General features: G+C 36.9%; 1 protein-coding gene across 3 annotated transcripts in view; it reads left to right on the forward strand.

Moving 5' to 3' along the window:
* Positions 1 to 19,245, forward strand: part of LOC145692810 (uncharacterized) — a 170,569-nt gene that overhangs the window by 111,250 nt on the left and 40,074 nt on the right. For all 3 annotated transcript variants that reach the window (XM_081768305.1, XM_081768306.1, XM_081768304.1), the window contains exons 10-12: positions 860 to 990; positions 4,387 to 4,533; positions 7,433 to 10,002. In XM_081768305.1, the coding sequence (XP_081624431.1) occupies positions 860 to 990; positions 4,387 to 4,533; positions 7,433 to 10,002 (2,848 nt within the window). The remainder of the gene's footprint in view (positions 1 to 859; positions 991 to 4,386; positions 4,534 to 7,432; positions 10,003 to 19,245) is intronic.

The raw sequence follows: 19,245 nt of genomic DNA on the forward strand, positions 1-19,245 counted from the left end.
CCGAGGGAAACACCTGTAGCTCATTAACAAGAGGTAGACGGTACTATACAGGAATTACAAAATTAGGATGTGCGTATGTGCCAAAGAGTAAAAGAAATACATCTAGAATAAACCTATTCTGTTCTAAAAGTACTAGAAATCCTATTCTAAAAATACATCAATCACACTTATTTTCTGTAAGTTGGCCACTTTTCAGTGGAACCGATGGTGGCCAACATAGACAGGTTTCATTGTATTACTGATAACCCTTTTTGTGGTAGGCAACGCCACCACATCAACCACCCCTTCTGCAATATGTTGGAAGTTTCTATCATGGATTCCGATAGGTGGCAGCAGGGAATACCGATGGATACTGGAGAAAGGAACAGGGTGCAGACTCTCTTAAATCAAAAAGGAGAAAGAAGTCGACCCATGGAAGCACACTACTTTTCTAGTAAATTTTGATGTGATAATGTAAATTTTCTTCTGAAAGACTTTCTCTGAAATTTTGTGCTAATTAGTAAATTCTCTCACGTACTTTATGAAGGTGCTTGGGGTACTTCCACTTTCTTTTTGCACCAATTTTTCTGTCATTCAATTGCTTTAATCATAGTCTCCATTAGCCTAACGGCTGTAACCGTGGGACGCTAAACTGAAAGATTTAATTTAATTTCATCTTTAACATTAATCTACGTTAAACTTAGATTATGATGATACTTTTTGAACATACAGTACCATGGAATTCAAATATTTACAGTACACAATAAATGCTTAACAACTTATTATGAAGTAGCACTGAAATTATGAGGTTTTGTACTGGTAGTCATAGGAAAGATATTAAATCTTTGTAGCTGTATTTCGTTTGTATCTTTTGTTACAGGAAACTGTGGTGTATCTGTGCTGGATCCCAATTTCTTCCTTCATCATTTGGATAAGGAACATGGCCAGAATGATATATTCTTCTGTGATCAATGTGACGCACAATATTTCAAACCTTCTCAACTGATAGGGGTAAGTAAATAGTTTCGTAGTTAATGATATATTTGTATTGTTCTGACAAAGGTCCTATTCTTCATTTTGGAAATATCCCTGTTTACTCCTCTCAGTTTTATAAGCTCGTACGATCATAATAATGACTTCTGACTCGGGGTGGTTTCAAGGAGGAAAGAAAGCCTGTAGAAATTTTGGAAACGCATTATTCCATATACAAAATAGAAGAAAAGGTGAGAATATAAGGTGTAATTACAAAAAAACACGGTGAATATAGTTGCACTGCCATCTATCAATGTTATATTCATTCCTACTAGTAAGACCGGTAGCCTAAACCTTTGGTACAGTCAGTGTCGAGTTTGAACTAGTTGTGACATGTTAGCTGGCTTCCAGAAGCAATGAAAACGTTAAAAGTGTCTGTCGCGCACCAACATTAAGTTTTCTTCTAAGCAGGAGGGGAAAAAAAAGGCAAAGAAGCTCACGAAATATCAAAAATTAGTGTATGGCGATGAAGCGGTGGCATTGAAGGTGGTTTACAAAAGGTATGAGCGATTCAAAAGCGGCAAAGATTGGGTTGAAAACTAGCAACGATTGAGGCATCCTTCGACGTCTTAAACAGATAACAATGTGCGAAAAAATGGCATAAATTATTTGTAGAAACAAGCGAATGACTATTCGAGAGCTTTCTGAAGAACTGAACATCTCGTATGGGTCCGTGAAAAGGATTTTAACCGTTGATTAAATGGGCAAATGGTTTCCTCCTTCACCACGAAAACGCGGCGGTGCCACACCTTGCTTTTGATCCGCACTTTTTGGCCGAAAAAATATTACTGTCAGTCCACATTCATTTTGCTCTATAAATATAAGACTATGCGACTTGTGGCTCTTCCCCAAATTAAAACCGTCCTTAAAGGAAAAAAGTTTTGACACCATTCCAGACATTTGAGAGGGCCACGACAGAGGAGCTGAACGCCCTTCCAAAAGAAATCTTACAGAAATGCTTCCAGTCATGGACTCAACATTGGGATAAGTGCATTACTAGCCAAAGATAGCATTTTGAAGGAGATTAAATCAAATTCCATGTAGGCTTATTACTTTGTTTCTAATAAAATTATTCACCATATTTTTTGATCATACCTCGTAGATAAACTATATTGAATACTTGTCCTAAAGCAGCCAAATCGTGTTAAGTGGGACGTGGATAACTGAGAGAATCCTCTATTGCTGAGAGTCTTGTCTTGTCAACATTATTTCTATATGTGATACATTGACTATTTCAATTTGCTTACGTGAGATACCCTCTGTAAGTGGCATCAGATTGGTCATTCCTTGTGATCCTATTTATCCAGGTTTGTTTGAACCAAGGTGGGTAGTATTTGCCCTAAATTACATTATAAATAATTTCTTTAACAATAAGTAAGTAAAAAATAGTCTCGTTTGTTTGATTTAATTTCATCTGTGGATTAAAATACAAAACTTTTGAAAAGAAATGGGTGGCTTTTTTTAAAAAAATAACACGATGATACTTCGTGCTTAGGAGAAATATATAGCAGTTTTAAGAGATTTTCGATTTTCGTTTGTCTTCTTTTGTTAAAAAATTGACTTAGGTTGCCCAGTCGTGGGGACTCCATTTGTATTTGGAATCCAATTATAGACCTAAAATCAGTAAACAAGTACCTTAACACCAGTAAGAAAAGGACTTTTTATTTATTTTATTTTTATTATTATTATTATTATTATTATTATTATTATTATTATTATTATTATTATTATTATTATTTATGAAGACCAAACTGAAATTGAATGCTTGTCAAATGCAGGGTCGTATATACCCATAGCCTATAGCCTGAGGTGGAATATTTTCTCGAAGGATTTTTTTTTCTTCTTCTCCTCCTCCATATTCTAATTCTGGAAATCTCTCAATTTTGGATGTGGGTATGAATCTTTGTAAATATCCTAGCAATAAGAATCCATGTACCCGTAAGAAATTAATTTTTAAAAGTGTGATCAAAGCAAATAGTTATTACAGGGTTCCTACTGGTCAGGGAAAATGGTGCAGGTCAGGGAAATTCAGGGAAAAAAGACTGGAAATATCTAAAAGTCAGGAAATTTTTATAAAATATATTTTTTCTAACTTTAATTGTACACCAATTTCAGCTTAGCCAACCACGGTATGGAACGTTGCTAAGATATTTATGGGTGGTAAGTGGATATATATGAGCAATTAATCACTATTTGTCTCTATAGAATAAATGTTCTCGTATAAATATTCACCGTTATTTATTTCTTATTTATGTGTCAACGTCATCCGACATCTATCAGAGAATTGGTAAGTCAGGGAAATAGATTTCTCCAGATCAGTAGGAACCTTATATTACTAATATGTGTACAATTCCTGCAATATATCATTCTACAATGTTATTAGTGTTCAAGGAAAGAAAAATCCAAGAACGAGACATGTACAAGTTGACAGATATAATTGAGCCGAACAAAATGACTTATTAGTATGAAAGCAGAAGGTTTCCTTCGCCGTATATGTTAGTCGAAGGTATCGATCACATCTTCATAATTTGTGTTTTTCGAACTATCACTTTCGAAAGTTCTGATACAAAGAAGATAAGTCACGAAAGTCATGAAAAAGTCACGAAATCAGAAAACGGTCATGAAAGTCAAGAAATTTAGCTTTTGGGTCACGAATTTTTTTTATCTGTACAAATGTAAGTACAGACTAGCAAATTTTATTCTATAAAACGTCAAAATTCATCACCAAAAATGTCTATAATCGGCTTTAGACGCTACCAAATTGCAAGCAAAGCATGCTTTTATCTCATGCATGAAAATTCGGCCTAATTCGCACCCAAATTCGCTCTTGAGAGTGGTATGAAATGTTATGGTTTAGTAAAGAAAAAGTCATGAAAAAGTCACGAAATTTCATTTTGGAATTCTAGTAGACACCCTGTAGAAGTATTGTAAACGTTCCTTAAAAAAGAACGAAAATGTATCGTTGATTTGTAACTACGGAAAAGATTGTTTTGCTGAACTGTTGAATACAGGGGGGCATAGAAACAAATACAAAATATATACATCCCTGTATTCAACAATTCAGCAAAGCGATCTTTTCTGTCATTACGAATCAAGATATATATTCGTTCTTCTCTAAGGAACGTTTACAGAACTAATTTGAATTTTTTTCTTAAGAAAATTTGTAGATATATTTTATAATTTTTAATCGTATTGCTTTCAATAGACACTATCAAGAGTCAATATATAAATTTTTAAGTATATATTTTAAATGTGAGTATTCTAGTGGTAAAAATCAATAGAAATACGCATACTAAAACAATTATGAATACCAGTGTAGGTATTCATATTTTCCTATTCGTACTTAATCTTTGTTTCGTTTTCTTTTTCCTCTAGCATTACAAATTACATTCGTGTAATAGATACCAATGTGTATACTGTAAACACGGAACGGACACGAAAGAGGAGATGCATCATCATTTATGCAACTATCATTCAAGTCAAGCTGCTAACGTTGCTGTAAGAGGACCAGCAGAATCAACGGTAAGTATAATAATATATATTTTATTATTTTAGCACTAATGTCCTTGAAATACGAGGGCGATTCAGAAAATAATGCCTCCAAGGTGATACCTTTTATTGTGTTTGACAGATAGCTCCGATACAGGTATCAGTAGAAAACTTGCAATGTCAGCTACAAATGGTGGCATCACTTTAACATAGTCCCCATTCCGGGCAACACAATTGCGCCATCGCGAAACAAGGTTTTTCATGATGCCGTCAGCGAAGAATTGTAGTGGCTGCTGGTGACACTGTTGCCGAACTGCTGCTTCTGCCGCCTCATCACAACTGTAGCGTTGGTCCTTAAGGTGATCCTTAAGTTTGGGAAAGAGCCAAAAGTTGCAGGGCGCAAGATTCGGACTATAGGCAGGATGAGACAATGTCGACATTTTGCCAGCAGATGGGACAACTTTGAGTTTTGGCATTGGAGAGGACGTGTGTGGCGGTACTCCACCGGCTGACGCTTCGTTTCTGGGTCGTTATGGTGTATCCACGATTCGTCGCCAGCGTTGAATGTTCCTGGCTGCACAAACTTCAGCAGTCAGAAATTCAATGGCAGCCCTCTGTTTCAACCGGACGTCACCACTAGGCCATGGATTGCTCCACTACTCTGGAACGAGAAAAGATAGGAAGGTAGAACAAGACATATTCCATAGCTTAAACATCAGTGCATTGATGATAAACAGTTCAGAATGTTTGCAGTACTATTGGTCAAGTAGTGGGTTTGGAGACATTAGCTTCTGAATCACCCACGTACATACCTACTCTTTCCTTGGACAGTAGTGCTCATTGGTAGATGTAATCTGTATACGTAACGTATTCACTGTTAGAGTAATATGAAGTAAACAAAGTGCAATTTAATCTCTCCATCATTCCCGCTAAATTTATTGTTCACCATGATACTGATCCAACAACTGAACTAAAATGAAAGACCAGTAGTTGGTTACGATACTTCATAATGATGTAATATTTGACTCGTTGAGATTTCTCGTTAACATGCCTTTTTCAATAATATAGGAAGCTAATACTTTTTACTGTTGTTGTGTTTGGATCTTCATATTCAGGAATAAATGAAAAATGTATTTAGTGGTTTATTATAGATTCTAAAATTGGGACTACTACTGTGGATGTGTCCCCTCAATATTGCATTTCGGTTGCTATGGCCAAACAAGTACCAACCGACCACGTGGGTGTTTCAATTAAGATCACACTAATAGTGAAGACGCTCAGTGCGAATGGTCCGTGACTTTGCTTTTCTCCAGCTTCTATCTTCTGCTAATATATATTTTTCAAGCGTTCGACTAATATATGAAATTCTGTTTGAATTTTCTAGCTTCAAGGTGATCGGTAAACTTAGCACGTAATTTTGGTAGCGTCCTCTGAAGTCGACTTTAGAGCTAGGTACATTACAAAAGTAAAATGTCGCATTACTTTTCTAACACAGCTAGTAGCTCGCTGCTGACGTTCCCATTAAACTACAAGAAAGCAAATCAATGAGGGAATATCTTAAAAGCGAGTTATATTCTTTGGGACAAATCTTTTGAGAAAACTATCCCGAGTTCGATTCCTATTGGGGACACTCGATCGAAAAAGTGGGAAAAGCTTTTTCAGGCCAACCACCCGAAGTCAGGCTTTCCAGGGTTCTCCTCATTCACACCAGGCAAATTCCAGGATGGCACCCAACATATAGGTTCCAGGCCGCTTTCTTCCTTCCCTTTCCTCAGATAGTCTGATCGCAAAGGAAGGTCATCCTTTATACGTGGTGGGCTAACCTGACCATAGATGCCGAAAGCCCAGAAATGTAATTCCGAAGTCCTAATCCTTTTAGAAAACTAACGTTCTTAGGCGAGCTACAAATAAAAATGAAACACGGATGAAACAAGTGAGATTCAAACAAATATTGCTTTGGGTATTAATCGCCAGCTTTAGAGGATATGGGTTTCGTTCACAGGACATAGGAGTTACAAAGGGGGTATAAGAATAATTTTATCTAAAACATTATTACTGGAAGTGCATAAGTTATTGTATATAGTAAGGTTAGGATGTACGCGTAGTTCGTCTTTTCTGAAAGAATCCATGCTGAGAAGGCAATAACTGTAGGAACGTGTACGGTAATATGTGAACGTTTTGTTAAGTAAACCTTCAGGTAATATTTAATATGTATCGTATCAAATCATTAAGCAATTATCTTAACAATTCTGCATTATCAAAACACCAATGGACATTATTTTTCCTATTCAAAACATTGTCAGTTCCTGTAGACGAGTTAAAATGTGTTTGAAATAAATTATGAGTTTACGTAAATTCTCTGCCATAAAATTATGAGAGTTTATGCCGTCATATCAAAGTAGGAAGAAAATGATCTTACACTTGAAGCTTACTTCTAAATTGAAGATAATGTATTTGGCCGACGCAACTGTTTTTACCCTTAACTTAATTATTAAGCGTTTCTACTGAATCTTGTTTTAATGCTGAAAACACTCAACAAAAGTTTCTAGGTTTCTTCCTGGAACACCCTGTATAATATTAGCTGCGCGGATATCGTACAATTCCCGTATGATATTTGCAAACTACTAGCTTCATAACAAGGTGCAATCAAAACTAATTTTAATGCTACGAAAAAGTAAAGAATGTGTTAAATTTTATTTTTATATAAATAAATTCCAAGATATATATATATTACATACATAATTATTATCGAGAGTTATATCTGAATGTTAGATGAATTTGCAGGATGTATTTGATGCAATTTATTAAACTGTTTTAAATGTACATGAGGAAACTGCTTAGCAGTAGTGCTAACACTCCTATGTAAATTATATACATTATATCAAAAAAGTTTAGTAAAATTAATATTAGAAAATTATTATTGTACTTTCAGTTTTTGACGACCCGGCCAACGGGAGATTTGTCGCTGGATATTGTTGATCTGGACCAACAGGAAGAGTTCCGTGACTGTTGTATAATCTCGCCAACCATTGAGGAATACGACAGTGACTCCGGAGCAGTCGTTCCGGTCCTTCCCGTTACTCCAGTTGTTACTCTATCCGCCCCAAGAGTTGAAAACGACGTTATTAATTTATCAGAACTATTAGCAAGTTCTCCAGGAACGTTTGGAATTGCCAGTACTCTTGAGACTCCAAGCCAGTATCCTTCAGAATGTCTGAATAGTCAAGAAGCTAGTCCTGTAAAGCCAGCTGAAAACTTGCAGAAATCCTCTATGTTGAAAGCTGCTGTAAGTTCGAGCAAGAACGAGACTTTGCGCAAAGACGCTGTTGAGGGTGCGGGACAGCCCGAAATCATTTTATCGGATGACGACGATAAAGTACCGGAGCAGAAAACAAAGGAAAGCGGTCAGTCATCAGGGGAAGACGGCGACGTTGTAGTGCTAGAAGAGAAGGACGACGTTATAGTTTTGGAAGATAAGAGAAATTCTACGCCTCTCTCATCAAATCGAGTGGAAAACCCTATTCTGAGACTTGTACCTGATAAACCTATTTTACCCGAACCGTTAGTGTCCTTTAAACTTCGACCACATGCAGCTGCCACCACACTCAATGCTGTTGATCCCTTGGCGCCCACTTCAGATACGAATTCGACTCCTACAGAACCTGTAACATCATCTGAAAGTACTAAAAAAAGCGAACAAACCAACTCTTCTAAGACGACTGCTGATTCCAGCACAGCTCTCGCTAACGATACTGTAAGTTCATCAGCAGATCAAGTTCCCACATCAACAGAACCTACGGAAGAAGAAAGTATCACGAGTATAGAACAAGTGGAAGGAACGGGTCTGTCTGGGGCATCTTTGTACCGATGTGGTAACACAAACTGTACTTTCTCTGCAATGACATCCAATTTGTTGAAGGACCATTTGCTTGTGTGTGACTTTTCACGATCATCAAGTTCTCTGGGGTGTGTCCATTGTATGAAACAATTTAAACATGTCGCCACTTTCTTAGAGCATCTTCGTGTACATGGAACAAAGAGGTATGCGTGCAGTTTATGTGATTTCCGGGGACCTATTCCAGGTCATGTTGGAAGGCATATGAAACAGCATCATCGTGTTGGCAATTTCCGTGTTTCACCATTGCATCCTCTGAAAACAGATCCCGAAACAGCATTGTTTGTTGTGTTCCCAAAAGAAAATTCTGCTGCTAAAGCCAATAAAAATGGATCCAATAAAAGTGGTGGGAAATCTCCGGGTTTCAAAAGTATGTTTGCACCTGACGAAATCGAGCAGCTTCCGAAACAGTCTATATTTCTAAGGGAAATTCAGTGCGCGAAATGTGACTTTGCCACAAAAGTGAGAACCAATATTGTCCGTCATTTGAAGCTTCATTTAAGTGGCGAAAATGTCGATGTCCCACAGAAAGTTCCTATTAATCCAGTTCCTTGTTTGGAGAAGAATGAGATGATGTTTGATAAAATGACAAACTGGGCAGGTAGCTCCCATGCGGCACCTAGGAGATCGGATAGCATATCTTCAGACACCAATCAATCTGCTGAAGAATCTGATATAAAATTGCCTAAATATGTTCCTGAATATCAAAGATACATGTGTGCCGTCACACCTTGTAATTATATTACTGTGGATGAGACAATGCTTCGTTACCACATACGAGCTCTCCATTTCGACGAAACAAACTATCGCTGTCCACACTGTGAGGATATTCATATTTCATTGGATAAGTTAGGTGCTCATTTGAAACTCCACGACAACCGCTTATATAAATGTCTGCATTGCCCTTTTAACCATTTCCAAAGGGTTGTGATAGAAAGGCATCTTGCAAACAAGCACCCTGAAAAACGCCAGTTCGTACAAGTGATTCGAGAACCTCCGGGTGATAAAGCTAGTGAGGAAGGTACAAAGAATGACGTACTTCAAAGCTTGAAAAATCCGTGGAAATGTGGACTTTGTAAGTACTCATGTGCTAAGAAGGAAGAAATACAAGAACACGCAAAGCAGATTCATGATCTTCGAAGCCAATATAAGTGTGGTCTTTGTTCATTTCGATCGTCTATACGTTCAGAATATGACGAGCACTTTTCGACGAAACATCCTGGCACAAGTGTAGAAATCATCTCCATTTATCAAAAAGTGGAAAGGAGCTCTGCTTCTTTTGAGTACACCACCGTACGGGACACTGATGAGTATGATACAACACCCATTTGGAGACGAGACATGGATCGAGTGCCTCACATTCGAGGAATTCTGATTGACGAAGGAGAAACAACTATTGTTAGTGACGATGATTCTAGTGATGGGAAGGAGGATCAGTCTTCGGTGCCAGCACTACCAAAGCCCGAGGTCAAAGAGGAAGAAGGAAAATTTGGTCCTTATGGGAAGCCTGTTGGAAATCTCTATGTGTGTCCACTGTGCAGCCGATACAGGACGAAGAATCGCAACGATATAAAGGAGCATCTTTTCCGGGAACTGAACTACAAGAGGTAAAATTATTTTACTTTATTTTCTATCTTTTAATATCTCTTATTTTTCCATACTCTGTCAATATAGCAACTAGTAAATCAGCAAAAAGACAAACTCAAGCTGACGGAACTCTCCTGATTCCAGAAAAACCTGGATTTTTATCTTCAAGAACTGGAATTATATGGCATTTATTTACACATTTATTTAATTGTTCGTCGAATTTTCAGACTTACGGATATATATAGTTGAAATAAAAGTTCGGGAACACTTAAAAAAAAATATTGTAGTCTAACGAGTAGCATTACAAAGTACATTATTTTAAAAAGTAAACTGGTAAGTTTTTCTCAACAGCACTGACAAATGCCGTCACACTCGGCCGAACATGTCTTCCAAGACTTGGACTTTCACTGTTCAATTCTACTTTTGAGTTTCACATCACGTGAAAAAGGAGTTTCATAACACAAGGTCCCTCACATAACCCTTCGCTTGCTTCACCACGACCAATCAAACGATTGGGTAGCTCTGCGTTCAGATATCTATCATCATGGTGAAAATGTGTGTAAAGTTGGAGCGGGACGTCTTAACTGAAGGACAAAGTTCTCTTGATTCAATGTGCAATAGTGACAAACAGTTTTGGGTCATCTGAAGAAAGGAGTCCAGGTACGGTTTGTTCTTCAAAGAAGAAAAGCCCATAAAGTTTCTTGTGAAACATGGAACAAAAAACATTGACCTTTGGAGAATTTCGCTCGTGTTCAACAATGTTATGCGTGTTTTCTGTTCCCGGAATTCTACATTTATGCTTGTTTACTTTCGCATTTGTATGAAATGTTGCCTAGACCGGAAAAAATATCGAATTCACAAAAGCATCATCTTTGACCTGCAGTGCACAGCAAAACAGTTTCAATGAAAAACACGTCTTTGTTGATATTTCCAACTCACGTGAAGCTCTGCTTATAGATTTTCTTTGTCTCCTTGTGAAAGCTTCTCTCACTCGCTCAGTGTCATTTGTACTCACTGTCTACTGCAGCACTGGCCGTGTCACAAATACCCACTTTCAAGGAACTTTACATACCAGCTGTAGATTGTCTTCCTCGTTTGTGCTACTTTTCCCTACTTCCATCCTAGTTGGACATCCGTTGCACTGTCAAATTCTAGCACGCAGAAAGCCTTCTCAGCTCCAGCAAGTGTTATCTTGATTATGACCACCTAGCGACAATATATCGAACTATATTAAATACCTGCAATGAGAAAAGAACTTACAACTGTACTTTTTGAAATGAATGATATACTTCCTTTGTAATGCTCGTTTGGCTACATTTTAAGTGTTCCCGAACTTTGGTTAAACGGTATTATATAATTTTGAAAAAATCGAACAGCACAGTGACACAGAAGTGTGGCACCTCTCTTCTAATTTAAAAATTAAATGACAAAGGACAATGATGTATGGGATATATGTAAGAGGGATGATACACATCAGATAGGAGTAGTATGCATCGTAGCAGCCACCTTACTTTTAGCTTTCAACTTTCAAATGCGAAGGAAAATATGCGTTGCGTGGCATTTGAAACGATTTTTCACTCAGGAGTACGAATATGCAGCTATTTTCACTTACCGACGTTTGTTGATCTTGATTGATTGTTGAACTTTCACATATGACATCCTACAAGATATGCTGTATGTGTTGCCCAGCATGAAAAACACAGAACGCAAAATATTTTGCAATGCACATAGATACGCAATTGAAGACTCGCTATAGAAAACAATGTAAGTGCCAAACACAAAAGTTACTGTAACAGTAAAAACAAAAGAGAGTAATATGTGCCCAAGCAAAAAAAAAAAAAAAAAAAAAAAACTATATAAGGCATAAACGTATTCAAAAAATAAAATAAGTGAGACAATTTCAAGGTGGCGTTTACATTGTTTTCTACAGCGAGTGTTCAATTACACTTCAATGTCCACTAACCCAAGTCAGGTAAGATCGGGGAATGGTGTTGGTATTCGATGGATCCTTTTCATTCAATCCTGTGATCGGGGAACTACAAATGCAGCCACTGTCTGTCACAGCAAAGTGTGGAGGCCCACTGCCCTGTTGAAAAGAGGTTGGGAAGTAATCGTTCGGGTTCAGTAGTGACAGGAACGCTTCTTCATGAATCATATTCAAATAATGCGTCTCATATAATTTCCTATGTATGAAAATAGGTCCCACAATTCAGGTACCATGGACAATTCAAAATGGACATCATGTGTGACATCATCTATTTCAAGGCGTATCGGCGATGGTTGGTATCTGACCAATAATGATGATTCTGTTTACGTCGTCGTTGACCCCCTCCCCTATAAAAATCACTTAACAACACTATTCGGGATCATGGGATCCTCGTTGCACCGGGCTAAAGCTCGCTCAGCAAGCTTTACTCGCCCGTCTGGATCATCCTCTATTAAGAACTGTTTGTAGGGGTGCCACTTATGCGTATGCAACACTCGGATTGTGAATCGCTGACCTACTCTCAACATGGACGCCAAACGTCGATTACTGCGTCTAGAACTCTTGGTAAAGAATGTTACGACTTTTGATACTGTGTCCTCGTCGGTAGAAGGTCCTCAGCCATCCAAAATACGTCTATCGTTCACGAATCCCTCTTTTTATACTTTTGAAACACCTGCAAGATTAAAATACATGCATTGTCTTCTCTGTCTGGATGCCGGACGTTAAAATCCGCTGTAACGACCCTGGTACTGCGCTCCCTACTTATCAACAATGTCAATCTATTTTTAAAGGGTTACATCACCTGGAACAACCGATTACATGACGCCACATATGAACTGCCACAGTCGGTAACTTCACAAAAATAGCAATAAATGAAAAATAACTGCAAGTTTATACTCTTGAGTAAAAGTTCGTCTCAAACGATATGCTACGTGCCTCCCTTACCACTTTAAACTTTGTACTAAATTCAAGATGGCCGCCATGATGGATACTGCTTCACTCCTATTACCTATATCCTGCGTATCATCATCCTCCGTCACACTGTTTTCAAATTAAAAGGGTAGTACCGAACTTTTTGTCTCACGCTGGCTATGAGACACTGCAACAAATTATTTCGAATATATCACTAATATTATCATTTGCGTTTTAATACTGCAACAATTGAGGGTTTGTTTTGTTTTGTTTTGTTTGTTTGTGATTCTTTAACACAAATCCATCGTCTCAAGAATCTATTAAGACAATATGTTTTCTGTGTTGCGTGTGAAGATGGTGAAACCTTTCAATGCGATGCTAGAACTTTCAAGTTCTTTGCCGTTTACAGTATGTAAAGGAACATGTGAAGCAGAGTTGGGAGACTGCATTTTAGTAATAAAATATTCTCTAGTACAGTGGTTTTCGTGAAGCATTGTAGTGTTTGCAAACAGTGTAGTATCCAGCGTGCAAGTTTGCCAACTAATGAAATTTAAAAATATGTATAATTTTGTTTTAACAAATGAAGGAACAAACTGGGTGAGACAAGGAGGTTGAAATGGCACGGGTTTGTGATAGCAAGACCAGGAAATATTGCACTTCTTAATTTTTGATGTATATAAACGTAGACACATACCAGCAAGGAGAAAGGCTGGCTCCCGTCAAGTGAGCTTTGTGATGGACGAACATGTATTTTTTTTTTCTTTCTTTTCGGGGTTTTCCAGTTTCCTCAAATTTTTGTCATTTCACCATTATTATCCATCTAATCATCACAGTGTTTCTTAGCCTCGGTGCATAACGTAGGGCATTAAACTTAAAAATAGAAGGACAGAATCATTGTTAAATTTCTCCTGCCACTATGAATTGTAGCTAATTACGATCGGCCATCGTACATCGTTAATGGCCAAAAAGGTACAGTTTACCACAACTAAACTTTATTATGCTTGCTTCTAACGTTTCTGCTGCCTGCGAACCAACGTAGAATATTGGAATCAGTGCCATCCTTATCTGTACTCTGTTTAATGGTCCCATTAGCAGATCTGTGGTTGGATTGATGGGTTCAAGTTTAACATCCTTTTCAACATTTCAACAGCGACACTGTGCAGAGTAACATAGGATCCGAATCACATGATCTCCCGCCGGGAATCGAACCTAGATCTCCCGCGCAAAAGACGTGTATGCTAGCTATACAACCACAAGGGAGTTTACTAACAGATCTAAAAAATGTGTACTTGTATCAATCGTTCCCATTCAAAATAATGAGGTACTTATACTGTACTTCGGATCAACACGTCATCCTCCATTAGAGTCGGGAGAATGTTTGGAATAATTATTAACAATAATAATAGTAATAATGTATATTATTTAAGTTGAAAACTGCTGATTCGTTCATTTATTTGGTTATACGTAATACAATACCCATTAAATATAATGTGAGTCCTCGTGACTAACCCTTTCATTTGATGTCCAACAGAAAATGTAATGCCGTAAGTACCAGTCGTGACACTATGAAGATATCGACACCAAATTCTAAGAAACTGTTTAGGTTTTATATAGGAATAAAGGAACACACATAGGTGTAGTACCTTTCTTTAATTTCACCGCAGATGGGAGAAAAAGGGCACAAAAGTTATAAAGCTTCCTCTCCAGCATAATAAAATTCTTATATCCTTATTATCCTTATAAAAATTCCTGCGGATATTTTAACAATCCTGACACCAACCATTCAATTTTCTCATCTTACAAGCTAGTTTAGTGACTAGCGCGTGCGCCTTTGATTCATGTGACTTGGAATAGTATTTCCAGTAGGGGAGTACTTTCATTGAACGTCGGTTCCCTTTAGTCTAATGAGTGAGTCTATAAGAAATACTAAGATTTTACGTATGAACCGTACAAATTCACCCCAAACATGTTAAACACTATGCACAAGATACATTAGTACATTTTTTAAGGAGAAACAATAATGTTGTTTAAAGAAATAATTAAATTTTAGTTTTACAATACGATTTAATCGATAATAAATTATTGTAGTAATGTCGAAAGAAAAAAAAACTTGAAAAGAATTTTGAGTGACATACTACCAAACGAAGATTAATATTCAGTAATGTTTTGTTCAGAAGTGAATGGTTGCTTCAGTTTTTGTCAGTAAATTTCAACTAAAGGGAGCATTTTCAGTAATTTTCTGAGATGATGATTCCAGTGAACATTTTTAAGAGCGCTTTTTTTTTTTTTTTTTTTTTAATTGGCTGATAATACTGTTGTTTCCAATCAAAAATCTTAAACTGAATTTTTTCTTACTTCGAACTTTGAATTTGGAGTAAAAATTTTCGTTAAAGAAACATTTTCGTATTGGCAAGATAAATGTAAGGATGCAGTCAAACTCCAACATAGTGCCCATAGGACGTTTCTCAACTTTTCTCTGGGCTTTAATTTTTCTTTTGTAACTTTTCTCTACTACTGCTTTTCCTATTTGATGAAGTGAATGTGCTGAGAATGTACGTCTAATGTATGTGATTTTGTGCAGTAGGACACGTTACTAGTCCAAGTTGGACATCTGTCTGTGTTAGTTTGCCTGTATTATAACAAGTTTCTTAGTACATTTCAAATACTGAAAATCACCTGCTTATATTAGATCTACTAATTAAAAAATTGTTCTTACACATATGTTTCATAATGCTAACGATCATGAGCTCCGTCATGGCTATATGGTTAGCGTACACATTTTTTGCACGGGAAATTCGAGTTCGAGTCCCGGTGGAAGCTCATGTGTTTCCGATCCCACATTAAGCTGCTCATTTCTCACACAGTCTCTGTGCCGAAAGGAATACTAAATTCCAGTTCAACCAACTAAGGTTTCATGTTTGGTACAGTCCGCAGCAAAAAACTTGCAACATGAGCATGTAAGTTTAGTGTGAAACTACGCCTAACAGCGCAGGGATTCAACATAACGTCTAAGTGGTACGAATCACGGCATGAGAAACTTCGGCGTCCTCTCCTGCACACTTATTTTGGAGCAAAAGACTTCGTCGTTTCACAATAAACATACATACTCTACTCATGTTGGAGGTTTTTTGCTGCGGACTGTACGTGCGCAGCACATGTGCTTGAAGCTATTAATAGAAACTCAAAACTATCCATTTCCACAAGACTTCTACTGTCCTGGAAGATCAATCATCAAAATGCAATCCAGGTAAAAAGTGCAAGGAAGGAATCAGTTGGAAGAATCACTCTCAGAAATAAATTTAAAAAAAAAAAAAAAAAAAAAAAAAAAACTTATTCTCCATTTTTGTTTGGGGCAAATGTAACAACGGCATTTTTATTTTTCAGTGAATAGTTTCCCTAATTCTGGATAACTTTCAAGAAAGAAGATAATGGCGTCATTTAACTTTCGATGGTATGTCAATAGATCGTCAATCAAAAGCTCTCTTTTACTAGTTCCTTCCCGCTTTTTTTCAAAACATTGCTTCAATGTAAAAATGGCCTCATTTAATGGCTTCCGATCATATGTCAATAGATCGTCAATCAAAAGCTCTCTTTTACTAGTTCCTTCCCGCTTTTTTCCAAAACGTTCTGCTTCAATGTAAACATGGCCTCATTTAATGGCTTTCGATGATATGTCACTGGATCGTCAATCAAAAGCTCTCTTTTACTAGTTCTTTCCCGCTTTTTTTTTTTCAAAACATTGCTTCAATGTAAAAATGGCCTCATTTAATGACTTTCGATGATATGTCAGTAGATCGTCAATCAAAAGCTCTCCTTTACTAGTTCTTTCCCGCTTTTTTTTTTCAAAACATTGCTTCAATGTAAAAATGGCCTCATTTAATGACTTTCGATGATATGTAAGTAGATCGTCAATCGAAAGCTCTCTTTTACTAGTTCTTTCCCGCTTTTTTTTTTTTTTCAAAACATTGCTTCAATGTAAAAATGGTCTCATTTAATGACTTCCGATATGTCAATAGATCGTCAATCGAAAACTCTCTTTTATTAATTTCTTCCCGCTTTCTTAAAAAAAAAAAAACATGTTTTGCATCAATGTAAATGTTGCAATACTGTTTGAAAACAGCTAACTAGGGTCGAAATTAGAATGTACAGTCATGTCGAAAATGAATGTCGTATGTCTATAAATATGTTGTGGGAATATAATTTGATAACAATTTCACCCGGTATTTCTTATAATGTTAGTACAGTAAAACCTCTCTAAAGCGGACAGCCGTGGGGAATCAACAATTGTTTGCTATAGAGAGGTGTCCGCCTTAAAGAGGTTTCAATATTTTCTTACGTAAATTAGTAATCAAGGTAATATGTAATTAGAAAAGAAAATATTTTTGCATGAATCGTGTATTTACGAATATTACCAAAATATTACGATACCTGCATTATCCTCCGCCATCCAATACTCTATGTTCGAGGCACAACATTGAAATGCGATGCTATAGTTCTCTGCACTTTACACTTATCACTGCTTACTACGTTTTCAGTATGCCACTTTAATTTGTGGGTTTATTGCAGTCCAGAAGTATCTTTTTTGAGACAATATGCGTACCCGCGGGCAAAAATTTACCAAACTTGTCTTCTGCTTGGTTAGAGATTTCAAAGGGACAGTAGCATAACACATCATACCAAACAGCGGGTAACTGTCAATCACTTTTGTGTCTAAAATAGCTTGGGTGGGAGTGGGATGCAAGCAAAGGACATGAGAGTGTTGTTAAACAGAGACGCTTCATCTGGGTTGCTGAGTAGACAGTTGAGAAAGCTAAATGTCACATTGCTTCATTGGTGACACATATACGAATTACTAAAAATTAATTTTTAGTATACTTTTAAACTTCTAGGGAAAGTGTCCGTAATACGGAGGTAAATAATACCTAAGACCGAAAAGACTGTCCGTGTCCGTACTAGAATATCCGCTTTATAGAGGTGTCCTTTAGTAGAGGTTTCACTGTATGAGTACAGTCGGCAAAGACATGTGGTAAATTTCATATCAAAAGAGGAATAAATAAGAACAATATAACGAAAAAAACTTTCTTGCTGTTTAGCAACATTTTATTTTACTCATTCTAATTTTCATATTTATAATTCTTTTCCGTTGAAATTTACCAAAAATATGCATTTTCCGATTATACACATAGTAGCAGTATTAAAAAGTATCCTGCAAAATCATTATCAAATTATATTCCCACAACAAGACAGTTATAGATATGCAACAATGAATTCGGACATGACTGTGTATGTGTGACAGTGAAATTAAAAGTAGTACGAAATAAACCAATATCATCGAAATTGTCATTACTATTTCTTTTTCTTTTTTTTAACATCTACAGCAAATGTTCCATTTTTTAAGTAGTTTTCAGTTGTATTTGTGTTCAGTATAAATAATTTATTGCTCGGAAGTATGTTGATCCACGTATACGTCATTATTTAGTCTATTAATTGTATAAATAAGGGATTATTCCGTTGATCATTAGAACTTTACTAACAAGTGATATTAGAGTTTCTGTTTCATAATATATGTGTCTCACATATCTTATTGGCCAACACAGACAGGTTTACTTTGCACTGTGATTATAAAATAATTCATCGGATTTGGAAGGGTCATATTTTTTAAAATGTATAACAAATGCAATAACGAATGATACATGAAAATATACAGAAACTGTCCAAGTTTCAAACATACTGTTACGAATGTTTGATGTGGGGTTCTTTCGTTACACGCAGTGGTGTATTTAGGGGGTGGCTATCGGGCTTAAGCCCCCCCCCCGAAATAATTTCGTTATTATTTTTTCGCATTATACGTATAACACAAATGATTCTTACTGGTTGTTAAGGTCTTCCCCCCCTCCCCGAAACAAGATCCTAAATACGCCACTGGTTACACGACACACATCTATGCGGTAGTCTAATCCGACCCCCACACGATCTAGTATATCCCTATCAATGGTTGAAAATGTAGCTGTAATGCGATCCTGAAGCTCATCCAAGCTTCAGATCAGGATAACTAGTAGGCCATAAGAAAAGGTTCAAGTCATATTCAGCACATCGCTCAAAGCAACGGTTTGGATACATGGTCTTTTACCTTTACACAGGCAGTCAATATTTTTATATTGTCGATATCATCTTATGTTACAATGGTTTGATGATCTGGCGGCGCAGTTACAAACTGTCTACGGAATGCACGCTGTATGGTAACGAAGAAACATTTCTTATTCCGAAACCGAATGTTTCCTGCTGCATAGAAGCAATTTTTGGAAACTGCTTATGTTGCCACCTGTCGGCACGAGCCAAAATTACGAATATGAGAAATTAAACC

The sequence above is a fragment of the Thermobia domestica genome, chromosome 8 (assembly GCF_964235325.1).
Source record: "Thermobia domestica chromosome 8, izTheDome1.hap1.1, whole genome shotgun sequence".
In the NCBI taxonomy this organism is placed as follows: domain Eukaryota; kingdom Metazoa; phylum Arthropoda; class Insecta; order Zygentoma; family Lepismatidae; genus Thermobia; species Thermobia domestica.